Source organism: Chiloscyllium plagiosum, chromosome 9 (assembly GCF_004010195.1).
Source record: "Chiloscyllium plagiosum isolate BGI_BamShark_2017 chromosome 9, ASM401019v2, whole genome shotgun sequence".
NCBI classification, from domain to species: Eukaryota; Metazoa; Chordata; class Chondrichthyes; order Orectolobiformes; family Hemiscylliidae; genus Chiloscyllium; species Chiloscyllium plagiosum.
Genome location: NC_057718.1, coordinates 3,329,633 through 3,343,544, shown reverse-complemented (window position 1 = coordinate 3,343,544; position 13,912 = coordinate 3,329,633). Strand labels below are relative to the sequence as shown.

The window sequence follows — 13,912 nt, the reverse complement described above, 5'->3', positions numbered from 1 at the left end:
AATGCCACCACCTGCAACTTCCACTCCATGCCACTCACCACCCTGACGTGGAAATATATCACCATTCCTTCACAGTCGTTGGGGCAAAATCCAGGAATTCCGTCCCTACCGGGATTGTGGGTCAACTCACAGCAAGTGGACTGCAGATATTCAAGAAGGTAGCTCACTACCACTTTCTCAAGGGTAAATAGGGATGGGCTATCAATGGTGGCCCAGCCAGCAATGCCCAAGTCCTACAAATGAATTAAAAAAAAGAAAAGTGACCGAAAGCAAAGAGTAGGAGTAAAAGCATGTCTTACATGAAGACAGACTGTTCCGTGTGGCGCCCTGCCTCAGTGGAAGGCCCAATAGTGTTCAACAGCTCGAGAAATGGTTTGGAAGTGGGGCACAATTGGATTGGCTGCAAACCTTCTGATGGTATAAAAAGTAGGTAAGATTGGAAGCTGTGAGGAAGATGGAAGGGGGCATCAAGTGGCCAGACTCAGTGAATGGGAAAGGTCAAGGCAGATGAAATATAATGTGAAAACATGTGAAGATAGCTACTTTACCAAAGGAAATAGAAAGGCAGAATTTTTTTTTAGAAAAGTAAAAGTTTGGGAATTATTGGTGTCCAAACAAACTTGGGTTTCTCTGTTCATGTCGGATGGAAAGTCGGCATGAGCCAGCAGCAGTCACGAAGAAAGGCAAATGTTAGTCTTCAGCTCAAGGGAGTTGAGGAAGTCTTGCTGCAGCTGGACAAAGTATTGCGGAGATCACGCCTGGATTATGGTCCATTTGTCCCTGAATGTAAGGAAGCACAAACTTACAATCGAGGGAGTTGTATGGAGGGTCAGCAGAGTAATCGCTGGGATGGTGGGTTTGTTGGATGGGAGAGAGTGAGGAAACTGGCCTGTATCCTCTCAGTTTGAAAAATCAGAAGTGATTAGATTGAAACTTTCAATGTGCTTCAAGGGCATGACAATGTGGATGTTGGTGGCAATGATTCCCTTGACTGGTGAGTCAAGATCCATGGGACATTATCACAGCAAAAGGAGTCATCCAATTGAGACTGATATGAGGAGGAATTTCTTCACCTAGAAAGTGGGGAATCTGAAGAATTCCCTATCTCGAAGAATTCCCTATTCCCTAATGTGTGACCTCAGACATTATGTTTAAGACAGGAACTGAAAGATTTCTAGAGACCAAGTTATTAGGATATATGGAGACAATAAAGGAAAGTGGCACGGAGGAAAATGATCAGTCATGACTGAATTGATGGACTGAATGTTCTACTCCTTTCGGAATGATCCTTTATCTTTGTTTCTTTGGTGATAGTGACCACAATTCAGTTAGGCTTACATTAGCGATGGAAAGGGACAGGTATTTACTGCAAGAGTCATAGCTGGATGAATTGCAATTATGATGTAATTAGGCAAGATTTAGGATGCATAGGATGGGGAAGGACACTGCAGGGGATGGGCACAATTGAAATGTGGAACTTGTTCAAGGAATAGCTACTGCATGTCCTTGATAAGTATGCACCTAGCGTAGTTTTTCAGCTCCTGGGAATTCCGAACAACGAAGGGTACCCTGTTGGTTGCAGCACGTGTCTGTCTCCTGAGGAGGTCACTATGGTTCCTTGTTGTGGCACGTCGGAACTGGCAGTCGATGAGTTGAGCATGTACCCCATTCTTGTGAGGGCATCCCTGAGTACTTTTCCATGACCTGCAACACATTATCAATGAGGCTGAGCACCTCGCCAAGACCTTCCAACACCTGCACTACTTGCCTTTAAACAACTGCCAAACCTCAAACAAATCATTGTTCGTAGCAAGCTGCCCAGCTTTCAGGACAACTCCGTACAACCCGTGTCATGGTAGGCCCTGCAAGACATGTCAGAGTGTGGACATGGACACCACCATTACATGTGAGGACACCTCCCACCATGTACATGGCAGGTACTCATGTGACTCAGCCAACGTTGTCTATCTTATACGTTGCAGGCAAGGATGCCCTGTGGCATGGTACATTGTCGAAACCGAGCAAAGGCTACAACAACGGATGAATGGGCACTGCCCAACAATCAACAGACAGGAGTGTTCCCTCCCAGTTGGGGAATACTTCAGCTATCTAGGAAATTCGACCTCGGACCTTCGGGTAACCATCCTCCAAGGAAGACTTCGGGACAGGCAGCAGTGAAAAGTGGTCGAGCAGAGGCTGATAGCTAAATTCGGTACCCATAGGGAGGGCCTCTACCGGGACCTTGGGTTCATGTCACATTACAGGTGACCACCATTGCACTATACACACACACAGATACTCCTACACACACACACATGCACACAGGCATTCCTATGCACGCACATATACACGGACACACATATACACAGACACGCACACAGACATTCACACACACCCTTAGAGACACACACACTCCCACACTCACACAGGCATCCTCTCAGAGACTTAGACCACTCTACACTCATGTACATACATATACACTCTCTCTCACAGACACTCACAACACCACACCCCAGACATGCACACACACTGCCACACTCACACATGCACCCCCTCACAGACTTAAGACGCTCCACACTCACTGCACACACATATACACTCTCTCTCACAATCACAACCCCCAACCCAGGCAGACATACACACACAGACAGACACAAAGACCCACATGCACACATATATTTTGTGGGGTGAATTTGTACTTGCAGAGTTACAATGTACTTTGCTCAAAAACAGCATGAATTCATGTAAAACTCTGAGCTCAAAAACTGCATGAATTCATGTAAAACTCTGTTATCTCACTTTTTCGATTAGAATCAATCTAAACATCATGGCATAGACAGAGAACACAGGGAGCTAATACCTTAAACATATTGTCTAGCTAACACCAATTGTTACAGCTAACCCGAGAATGCAACTTTTACAAATAGGTTTGTGATTTACACATGAAAGAAGTGAAACTATCACGGTATTCTAATAGATGAAAGACTCAACAGATAATCAAGGTATTTTTCAATGTATAATTTCAGTTACATCACACTGTAAATTTTTGCTATAAATTCTGTGCCTTCAAATTGTGTCCTCCACAATCACCTGATGAAAGCTAGTGTGCTTCCAATTAAACCTGTTGGACTATAACCTGGTGTTGTGTGATTTTGAACTTTGTACACCCCAGTCCAACACCGGCCTCTCCAAATCCAGAATCCAATGCTTTTTGGGAAATTAGAACCAATGCATCCACAATCTCTGTAGCTCCCTCTTTTAGAATCCGAGGATGGAAGCCCATCAGGGCCAGGGACTGACCTGCCTTTAGCCCCATTAGTTTGTCTGACACAACTGCTTCAGTGACGGTGATGGAACTTACTCCCTGCCCAATATCCTTTACTTTTATTGGAATGTTTGAAGCATCTTCCACAATAAAGACCAATCCAATGTTTTTCCCATAAAGGTTTTGACCACTCACAAGTTGCAGCAAATGTGTAAATTCTCAATGTTTCAGTGACTAAGTATGAGGAACTTGCACTGAATAAGTAATTAGTATCACTGCTGAAATAAAACTCACTGAGTCACAAGAAAATCCAGCCAGTCTTATCCTCCCGCAGAAGAGAGCAGCCATTGGTTTATTGTCAATGCTTCTCCTTTACTGACACTTTAAATTCTTTACCTCCTGAGAAACGAGAGATTAAAGAAGCTGTACTTGGCTCAGACACTTTGTGTTTCGATGTATCACCTGGACATCCAATAAACAGTGTGGAGAAACAGAGTTGAGATGATCAGTGGAACTCTATTTGCTGTGATCCTGTCTGTCTGCATTATTTTGGGTAAGTGCTTACTTTGGAGAAGTTTAGTGTTGTAAAAACCTTTCTGTGGTGCTGCTATGGAGTTTGTGTGAATTGTGTAAGTTTGAACATTGAGAACTGGAGGGAAGTGTCACAAGGAAAATTTATCACTGTCTGGGGATTGTTTGGTGCAGCTGAACAGAGCTCCACAGGTTGGGAACACAGACTAGGAAACAAAGTGTTCCTCCCATCCTTTTCTGTCATTCAGTAACTGTGGGAATGGGATTGAGGAACAGGCTGCACATTATGCGTGCTTCGAGTGGATCGGATTAGTCTGTGTGTTCACTGGGTCTTGTTGGGGTGGATTTGAAAGACAAACTCTTGTTTTTATAAAGTTGTTGAATGTACAGATTTGTGACTCAGGATGAGTTTCACCATTGGGCCCATGCTGACACTCACAATAATTCTCTGAAATCAATAACATTGGATTTGTACCATTAAAACACCTCCAGGACATGACAAACTATGAACCAGTTTGAAGTTCAGTGTTTGTGACCGCATGAATCCTGGGTCTGTTCCAAACTGGGAGCATTTCCAAAGATGAATGTGCTGAATGCCAGCTCATGTTCTGTGTGATGATGTTAGTTGAATGAAGGATGTTGATGATCAGGAGACGGAGAGTATCCCCTGTTCTTTGTGCTCATTGTGAGCACATTGTCACTCTGAGATCTTTAAATCTATGAGTTGGACACCTGAACACTCTGCACAACATCTGATGGAAACAAGGACAGAGTGCAATCTTCTCTCCGTTGCTGCTGTGTGTAGCCCCTCCTGCCAGGTGATCTGCTGCCATGGTGCCACACTCATCTGTTTTATACCAGCCTCAGCCACCCACTGTAGCTCATCAGAAGCTGCTCTGTGACATCCGCCACGTCCACCAGAATGTCAGCTTTGAGCCAAGCTCCAGAAATAGTTTTGACAGTCACAGCTTCCTGCCCTACTTGTGAGAGAGAGACCAGCTGAACCAAGCTACACTCTCACGCTCACTGAGAGTGTAGAGTATCCCTCTGTGGTCACACCATCTCCCAGCTGTTCAGCTGACAGACAATAATTTGGAACAAGCTGGGGATTACACCATCTACAGAGCAAAGAGATGGAACACCAACACAAAATGTGGTTTTGACAGTTTGGCTGAGATCAGGGTTGCCTTTTCTGAACACCAGCTGCAAACTGAGCCCAGGAAACAGAAAAGGGGAAAAACAATGACTGGAAATGCTGGAAACCAGATTCTAGATTAGTGGTGTTGGAAAAGCACAGCAGTTCAGGCAGCATCCGAGGAGCGGTAAAATCGACGTTTCGGGCAAAAGCCCTTCATCAGGAATACAGGCAGAGAGCCTGAAGGGTGGAGAGATAAATGGAGCAGGGTGGTGGTGGGGAGAAAGTAGCATAGAGTACAATAGGTGAGTGGGGGAGGGGATGAAGGTAATAGGTCAGGGAGGAGGGTGGAGTGGATAGGTGGAAAAGAAGTTAGGAAGGTAGGACAAGTCATGGGGACAGTGCTGAGCTGGAAGTTTGGAATTGGGGTGAGGAGGGGGAAGGTGAAATGAGGAAACTGTTGATGTCCACATTGATGCCCTGGGGTTGAAGTGTTCCAAGGCGGAAGATGAGGCGTTCTTCCTCTAGGCATCGGGTGGTGAGGGAGCGGCGGTGAGGGAGGCCCAGGACCTCCATGCCCTCAGCAGAGTGGGAGGGGGAGTTGAAATGTTGGGCCATAGGGCGATGTGGCTGATTGGTGTGGGCATCCCAGAGATGTTCCCTAAAGCGCTCTGCTAGGAGGTGTCCAGCCTCCCCAATGTAGAGGAAACCACATCGGGAGCAACTGATACAATAAATGATATTGGTGGATGTGCAGGTAAAACTTTGATGGATGTGGAAGGCTCCTTTAGGGCCTTGGATGGAGGTGAGGAAGGAGTTGTGGGCGCAGGTTTTGCAATTCCTGCGGTGGCAGGGGAAGGTGCCAGGACAGGAGGGTGGGTTTTACGGGGTCGTGGACCTGACCAGGTAGTCACGGAGGGAACGGTTTTTGCGGAAGGTGGAAAGGGGTGGGTGGGAAATATATTCCTGGTGGTGGGGTCCATTTGGTGGCAGAAAGGTTGGTGGATGATTTGGCTCATGCGAAGGTTGGTATGGTGGAAGGTGAGCACCAGGGGCGTTCTCTCCTTGTTACGGTTGGAGGGGTGGGGTCTCAGGGTGGAGGTGCTGGACATGGACGAGATGCATTTGAGGCCATCTTTAACCACATGGGAGGGGAAATTGCGGTTTCTAAAGAAAGAGGTCATCTCGTGTGTTCTGTGGTGGAACTGGTCCTCCTGAGAACAGATACGGCAGAGGCGGAGGAATTGGGAATACGTGACGGCATTTTTGCAAGAGGTACTGTGGGAAGAGGTGTAATCCAGGTAGCTATGGGAGTCAGTGGGTTTGTAAAAAATGTCGGTGTCAAGTCGGTCATCATTAATGGAGATGGAGAGATCCAGGAAGGGGAGGGAGGTGTCAGAGATGGTCCAGGTAAATTTAAGGTCAGGGTGGAATGTGTTGGTGAAGTTGATGAATTGCTCAACCTTCTCGCGGGAGCAAGAGGTGGCGCCAATGCAGTCATCAATATAGCGAAGGAAGAGGTGGGGATTGGTGCCGGTGTAAGTACGGAAGATGGACTGTTCTACGTAGCCAACAAAGAGACAGGCATAGCTGGGGCCCATATGGGTGCCCATGGCTACCCCTTTGGTCTGGAGGAAGTGGGAGAATTCGAAGGAGAAATTGTTAAGGGTGAGGATCAGTTCAGCCAAATGAATGAGAGTGTCGGTGAAAGGGCACTGTTGGGGACATCGGGAGAGGAAGAAATGGAGGGCTTGGAGACCCTGGTCATGGCGGATGAAGGTGTAGAGGGATTGGATATCCATGGTGAAGATGAGGCGTTGGGGTCCGGGGAAACAGAGGTCTTGGAGGAGTTGGAGGGCGTGGGTGGTGTCTCGAACGTATGTGGGGAGTTCCTGGACTAGGGGGGATAGGACAGTGTTGAGGTAGGTAGAAATGAGTTCAGTGGGGCAGGAGCATGCTGAGACAATGGGTTGGCCAGAGTGGTCAGGCTTGTGGATCTTGGGAAGGAGTTAGATTCGGGCAGTGCGGGGTTCCCAGACTATGAGGTTAGAAGCTGTGGGTGTGAGATCTGAGGTGGTGAGGTTCTGTATAGTCTGGGAGATGTTGGTTTGGTGATGGGGGGTGGGGTCATGGTCGAGGGGGGCGGTAGGAAGAGATGTCCTCGAGTTGGCATCTGACCTCAGCCATGTAGAGGTTAGTGCGCCAGACCACCACTGCGCCCCTTTATCTGCTGGCCTGATGGTGAGGTCGGGATTGGAGCAGAGGGATTGGAGCGATAGTCCCTCCATGCCGACTACCAGCCTAGTGATCCTTCTCCAGACATCCTCCAATACCAAGACACCTTTCCTCAGATAAGGAACAAGAACTGTTTCACAGTATTTCAGTTGTGGTCTGACGAGGGGTTTGTACAGTGTTGGTAAAACATTCCGAAGTTTATTCTCCATTTCCTTTGAAATAAATGACACTCTCCATTTGTCTTCCCTCTGACCAACAGAACTGGGATGTTAGTTTTTTGTGATTCATGGATGAGGCCTCCTAAATCCCTCTAATCTATAGTTCTCTGCAGTTTTTCATATTTCAATAATATTCAACACCTCTGTTCTTCCAGACAAGTGTATGGACTCACATTTCTTCACATTATACTCTGTTTCAATATCCCAGTGCAGCCTCTTTGTCATTACTTACCATCCCACCTATTGTTGTGTTATCCACAAATTTGGTGACAGTACATTCACATTCCTTGTCCAAGACATCAATAAATATGGTAAATAATTCTGGCCCCAGCACTGATCGCTGTGACACTCCAACAGCTGCAGGTTGTCATCCTCAAAATGCCCCCTTATCCTCACTGCTGTCTTCTATTAGTTAGCCAATCTTCTATCCATACTCATAGACTCCTGTCAATACCATGCACTCTTCTTAATAGCCTAATGTGTGAGACTTTATCAAGTACTGATTGAAAAATCCCTTGATGTTACATTCACTGCTTGCTGTTTGACTAAAGGCCAAATACTGCAAATGATGGAAACCTGAAGCAAACATGGAGAATACTGGAAGAACTCAGCAGGTTTGGCAATATCTGTAGAGGGAGAAACAGAGTGAACTTTTTATACCTAATGTGAGTCTTCTTAAAAACTCAACACTAATCTATAATTGGGCCATTATTTCAGTTATTTTATTCTGAATAATTTGTGCATTCAAGTAAAGAGTTATTAACAATATTTCCCCTGGTAACCCTATTCACTGCTGTTTTTCTGTGTTTGTATCCTCTGTTTGTTCCTGTTCCACTTTGGGGATTGTGAGCCAAATAGCTGCTGGCTCTTTTTGCTTTGTCAGACTCCAGCCCCTTTCTCCTGAACCCAGCCACCTTCTAATTAGTTTAAAGCCTTTTCGAGAGTCCGAGTTATTTGATTCACCAGAATACTGGTCTCAGCATACTTCAAGTGAAGCCTGTCCCTGAAGAACAGTTCCTTTTTACCCCAGGACTGGTGCTAGTGCCCCACAACCCAAAACCCATTCCATCCAGACCAGACTCTAAACCACGTATTGAGATGCTTGACTGTATTTACCCTGTGCCAGTTTGCCCATGACTTTGAAATTCTTCCCTTGGAGATTCACTTTTATCACTAAGCTCTGAAATGTTGAAAGTCTTTCAGTGAAGCTTTCTTTCTTGTGCTCCAAGTGTCATTGGTCCTAACATGGACAATCATGATTGATTCTTTCTCCTCCCTCTTCAGGTTCTTCTCCAGCCCTGAGGAGATATCCTTTCCCCTGGCACTGGGAAAACAGCACAGTGTTTGGGAACAATGCCCATGTCTGTAGTGAGCAGAATTTATGCTCCCACATTATACTGTCCCCCCCTCCCACAATGACATTGCTATTTCCTATTCACACTTGAATCACTCCCTGTCCCAAGGTATCATGGTCAGTTTGCTCATTCTCCCTGCAGACTGCACTCTTGCCCACACAGCTTGCAGGAACCTGATAATTGCAGGATAATTGCAGCAGCTCAGGCTTACTGTGGTGTTATGGAACGGCCAAGTTGTACTGTGTGTCAATCCTGTTCACCCATCAACCCTACTCCCACACCATCATCAACTACCCATCAACCCCACTCCCACCATCACTCACCTATCATCCCCACTCCACCACATCATTGCTCACCCACCATCCCCACCCCCATCATCATTCATCCTGCAGCACTACCCTGATTGATCTCTCTGCTGATTGAATGGATCTTTCTTGATCATTCCTGATTTACTGTCACTCCATCATTATTCTTTATGATGGATTGGTTGTGGCTCATGGACATGAACTAATGTTTCCCATCAGCAAGTTTCCCACCACTTCTGGGACAAAACAGTAGTGTAGTGGAGGTAGGAGGTGTATGCTTCTAATGTCTCAACCTGCAAATAAATGTAAAGTGGAATAAAGATTGTCTCTTGTGCTTCTGAGTTCGCAGATTAGAAAAATATATTTTTGTATCTTCATTGTTCTGAACACATCTCTCTGGAACTCAGTCTTTCGAACTTTGCATCTCTCGAACTCCTTAAAAGCAAATAAATGACCAAGTCATTGATTTGAGTGACAGTGTTTGAAGGACAGTCCAAGAATCACTGGAGCAAAATCAGAAAACACTGGGGTTCTGATGAAGAGTCGTCAGACTCAAAATGTCAACTCTGCTTTCTTCCCACAGATGTTGCCAGACCTACAGAGTTTCTCCAGCAATTTCTGTTTGCATTTCAGATCTCCAGTATCTGCAGTTAGTTGTTTTATCAAAGAATCACTGAGGTGGGTTAGAGTCCAAATGATGAATTCTTCTCTTGGAATTTAGGGACATGGATGAGACAATAGATGTTCCCATTGTACATTCACCTTTCTGTGAAGTGCTGCCCTTGCTGTTGTTTTAACTGTTTCTGAGCTCCAGATTTCTGAATCTATTGGAAATGCTGCATCATCTATTTCCTGTTAGTTTGGGTCTGTCTGCTCCTTTACATTTCAGTTCAGCTTCTAATTTCACAATTTCATCTTCCATGACAAGAAACAGTTCGTCTGCTGCTTTTGAATCGGTTCCTGTTCTCACTCTCACTGTTTGAATCCTGAAGCTGTCTTTTATTCTGTCCTTTGTTTCTTCACATTCATTGAATGGTTACAACAGGGCAACAACAGATACAGGGAGAAAGTGAGGACTGCAGATGCTGAAGATCGGAGTGGAAGAGTGTGGTGCTGGAAAAGCACATCTGGTCAGGCAGTGGACTAAGTGGGCTGAGAGATAAATGTGAGGGGGGATACGGTTGGGGGTAAGGGTGCTGAAGTAAAGTTTTCATTGAGGACCTATGCTACCTCCTCTGACTCCAGGTGCGAGTTCCCTCCACTATCCCTAATTGGCCCTACCCTCACTCTGGCCATCCTTTTGTGCCTCACAAAAGTCTGGAACACCTTAGGGTTTTCCTTAATCCGATCCATTGGAGATTTGCATGTCCACTTCTAGCTCTCCTAAGGCCATTCTTCAGTTCCTTTTTGGTTACCTTGTAACCCTGTAAAGACCAACCTGATCCTTGCCTCCTCAACTTTAAGTAAGTTTCCTTCTTCGTCTTGACTAGATGTTTTACATCCAACGTCACCCAAGGTTGTTTCACCCTCATATCCCTTCCTTGCCTCAGTGGGACAAACCTGACCAGAACTCACAGCAATTACTTTTGGACAACATCCACACTGCTGCCATGCATTTCCATGAGAATATCTGTTCCCAATTTAGGTGCACCAGATCCTGTCTGATAGCATTGTAATTTCCTCCTTCCCCTAGTTCAGTGCTTTCCCATACCATGTGCATTTATCTCTCTCCATGACCATAGTAAAGGTCATGGAGTTGTGTTCACTATCACTGAAACGCTCTCCCACTGAGAGATCTGAAACTTGGCATGGTTCGTTACCACGCACCAAATCGAATATGGCCCCTCTTCTCGTCAGCCTATCTGCATATTGTGTCAGGGAACCCTTCCTGGACACACCTGGCAAAAACTGTTCCATCCAATCTATTTGAACTAACAAGGTTCCAATCAATATTAGAGAATTTAAAGTTACCAATGACAATATCCCTGTTACTTCTGTACCTACTTCTCAACCTGCTCCTCCATGTCTCAGTTGCTGTAGAAAATTCCTAATAAAGTGACTGCTCCTTTCTTGTTTCTGACTCCCAACCATAGTAACGCATTAGACAAACCCTCCTCGACAACTCACCTTTGTGCATAGAATATAGAACAATCCAGCACAGAACAGGCCCTTCGGCCACGTTAGCTCCTGCCTACTCGCTACCACAACCACATGTCCTTCCTTAGCTCCTGCCTACTCGCTACCACAACCACATGTCCTTCCTTAGCACCTGCCTACTCACTACCACAACCACATGTCCTTCCTTAGCTCCTGCCTACTCACTACCACAACCACATGTCCTTCCTTAGCACCTGCCTACTCACTACCACAACCACATGTCCTTCCTTAGCTCCTGCCTACTCGCTACCACAAACATGTGTCCTTCCTTAGCTCCTGCCTACCCGCTACCACAACTACATATCCTTCCTTAGTACCTACCTACAGCATTCTCCAGTTCAAGCAGCATCCTGGTAAATCTCCTGTGCACCCTGTCTTAAGCTTCCATATCTTTCCTATAATGAGATGATCAGAACTGAACACAATATTCCAAGTATGGTCTAACCAGGAATCCATTGAGCTGCACCATAACCTTGCAGCTCTTAAACTTAATCCCCCTGCTCATAAAAGCCAACACATCATACATCTTCTTAAACACCCAATCAACTTGGGTGGCAATTTTGACGGATCTATGAATATAGACCCCAAGATCCCTCTGTTCTTCCATGCTGCCAAGAATCCTGCCTTTTACTCTATAATCTGCATTCAAATTCAACCTTCCAAAACAAACCACTTCATACTTTTCCAGGTTGAACTCCATCTGCCACTTATCAGTCCAGTTCTGCATCATGTCCCATTACAACCGACAACAGCACTCCACACTATTCATCACTTCACTAACCTTCGTGTCATGAGTAAACCTATTAACCCATCCTTCCATTTCCTCATCCAAGTCCTTTATAAAACTTACAAAGAGCAGAGATCCCAGAACTGATCTTTGTTGAACACCACTGCTCACCAAGTTCTCGAGTGAACACTTTCCATCTACCAGCACCATCTGTCTTCTGTGGGCAAACCAGTTCTGGATCCAGGTAGCCAGATTTCCCTGTATCCCATGCCTCCTTATATTCTGAATGAACCTCCCATGTGGAAACTTATCAAATGGCCTGCTAAAAATCCACGTACACCACATCTACGGCTCCAACTTCATCAACGTGTTTTGTCACTTGCTTATTGAATTCAGTAAGGTTTGTGAGACAAGACCTGCCCTTCACAAAGCCATACTGACGATCTCTGATCAAACTATGCTACTTAAAATAATCATAACTCCTGTCTCTCAGAATCCTCTCTGACACTCTCACCACTAAAGCCGTAAGACTAACTGACTTGTAATTCCCAGCATCATCCCGATTCCCTTTCTTGAACAAGGGAATAACATTTGCCATCCTCTAATCATCTACTCCAGTGAATAGTGAGGATGCAAAAGATTATTGCCAAAGGCACAGCAATCTCTTCCCTCGCTTCCAATAGTAACCTAGGGTTTATCCTGTCTTGCCCAGGGAATGTATCTAACCTTAATGTAGCTGAAAATTTTCAGCATATCCCCCTTCCTAACATCAACCTTTCCCAGCTTATCAGTCTGTTTCATGCTATCCTCAGAAATGTTTTGGTCTCGCAGTAGTGAATACTGAAGTAAAGTTTTCATTGAGGACCTATGCTACCTCCTCTGACTCCAGGTGCGAGTTCCCTCCACTATCCCTAATTGGCCCTACCCTCACACTGGCCATCCTTTTGTGCCTCACAAAAGTCTGGAACACCTTAGGGTTTTCCTTAATCCGATCCATTGGAGATTTGCATGTCCACTTCTAGCTCTCCTAAGGCCATTCTTCAGTTCCTTTTTGGTTACCTTGTAACCCTGTAAAGACCTACCTGATCCTTGCCTCCTCAACTTTAAGTAAGTTTCCTTCTTCGTCTTGACTAGATGTTTTACATCCAACGTCACCCAAGGTTGTTTCACCCTCATATCCCTTCCTTGCCTCAGTGGGACAAACCTGACCAGAACTCACAGCAATTACTTTTGGACAACATCCACACTGCTGCCATGCATTTCCATGAGAATATCTGTTCCCAATTTAGGTGCACCAGATCCTGTCTGATAGCATTGTAATTTCCTCCTTCCCCTAGTTCAGTGCTTTCCCATACCATGTGCATTTATCTCTCTCCATGACCATAGTAAAGGTCATGGAGTTGTGTTCACTATCACTGAAACGCTCTCCCACTGAGAGATCTGAAACTTGGCATGGTTCGTTACCACGCACCAAATCGAATATGGCCCCTCTTCTCGTCAGCCTATCTGCATATTGTGTCAGGGAACCCTTCCTGGACACACCTGGCAAAAACTGTTCCATCCAATCTATTTGAACTAACAAGGTTCCAATCAATATTAGAGAATTTAAAGTTACCAATGACAATATCCCTGTTACTTCTGTACCTACTTCTCAACCTGCTCCTCCATGTCTCAGTTGCTGTAGAAAATTCCTAATAAAGTGACTGCTCCTTTCTTGTTTCTGACTCCCAACCATAGTAACGCATTAGACAAACCCTCCTCGACAACTCACCTTTGTGCATAGAATATAGAACAATCCAGCACAGAACAGGCCCTTCGGCCACGATGTTGTGCCGAACATTTGTCCTAGCTTAAGCACCCATCCATGTACCTATCCAATTGCCGCTTAAAGGTCACCAAAGATTCTGACTCTACCACTACCACAGGCAGCGCATTCCATGCCCCCACCACTCTCTGGGTAAAAAACCTACCCCTGACATCCCCC

General features: G+C 45.5%; 2 protein-coding genes across 2 annotated transcripts in view; both read left to right on the top strand.

Annotated features, from left to right (window-relative positions):
* LOC122552552 (immunoglobulin superfamily member 2-like) overlaps positions 1 to 13,912 on the top strand; it is a 1,022,215-nt gene that overhangs the window by 361,654 nt on the left and 646,649 nt on the right. The gene's annotated exons all lie outside the window — the stretch shown is intronic.
* The window catches only part of LOC122552558 (immunoglobulin superfamily member 3-like), a 34,172-nt gene continuing 23,860 nt past the window's right edge, over positions 3,601 to 13,912 (top strand). The window contains exon 1 of the mRNA XM_043695262.1: positions 3,601 to 3,818. Within this exon, the coding sequence (XP_043551197.1) occupies positions 3,767 to 3,818 (52 nt within the window). The 5' untranslated portion in view covers positions 3,601 to 3,766. The remainder of the gene's footprint in view (positions 3,819 to 13,912) is intronic.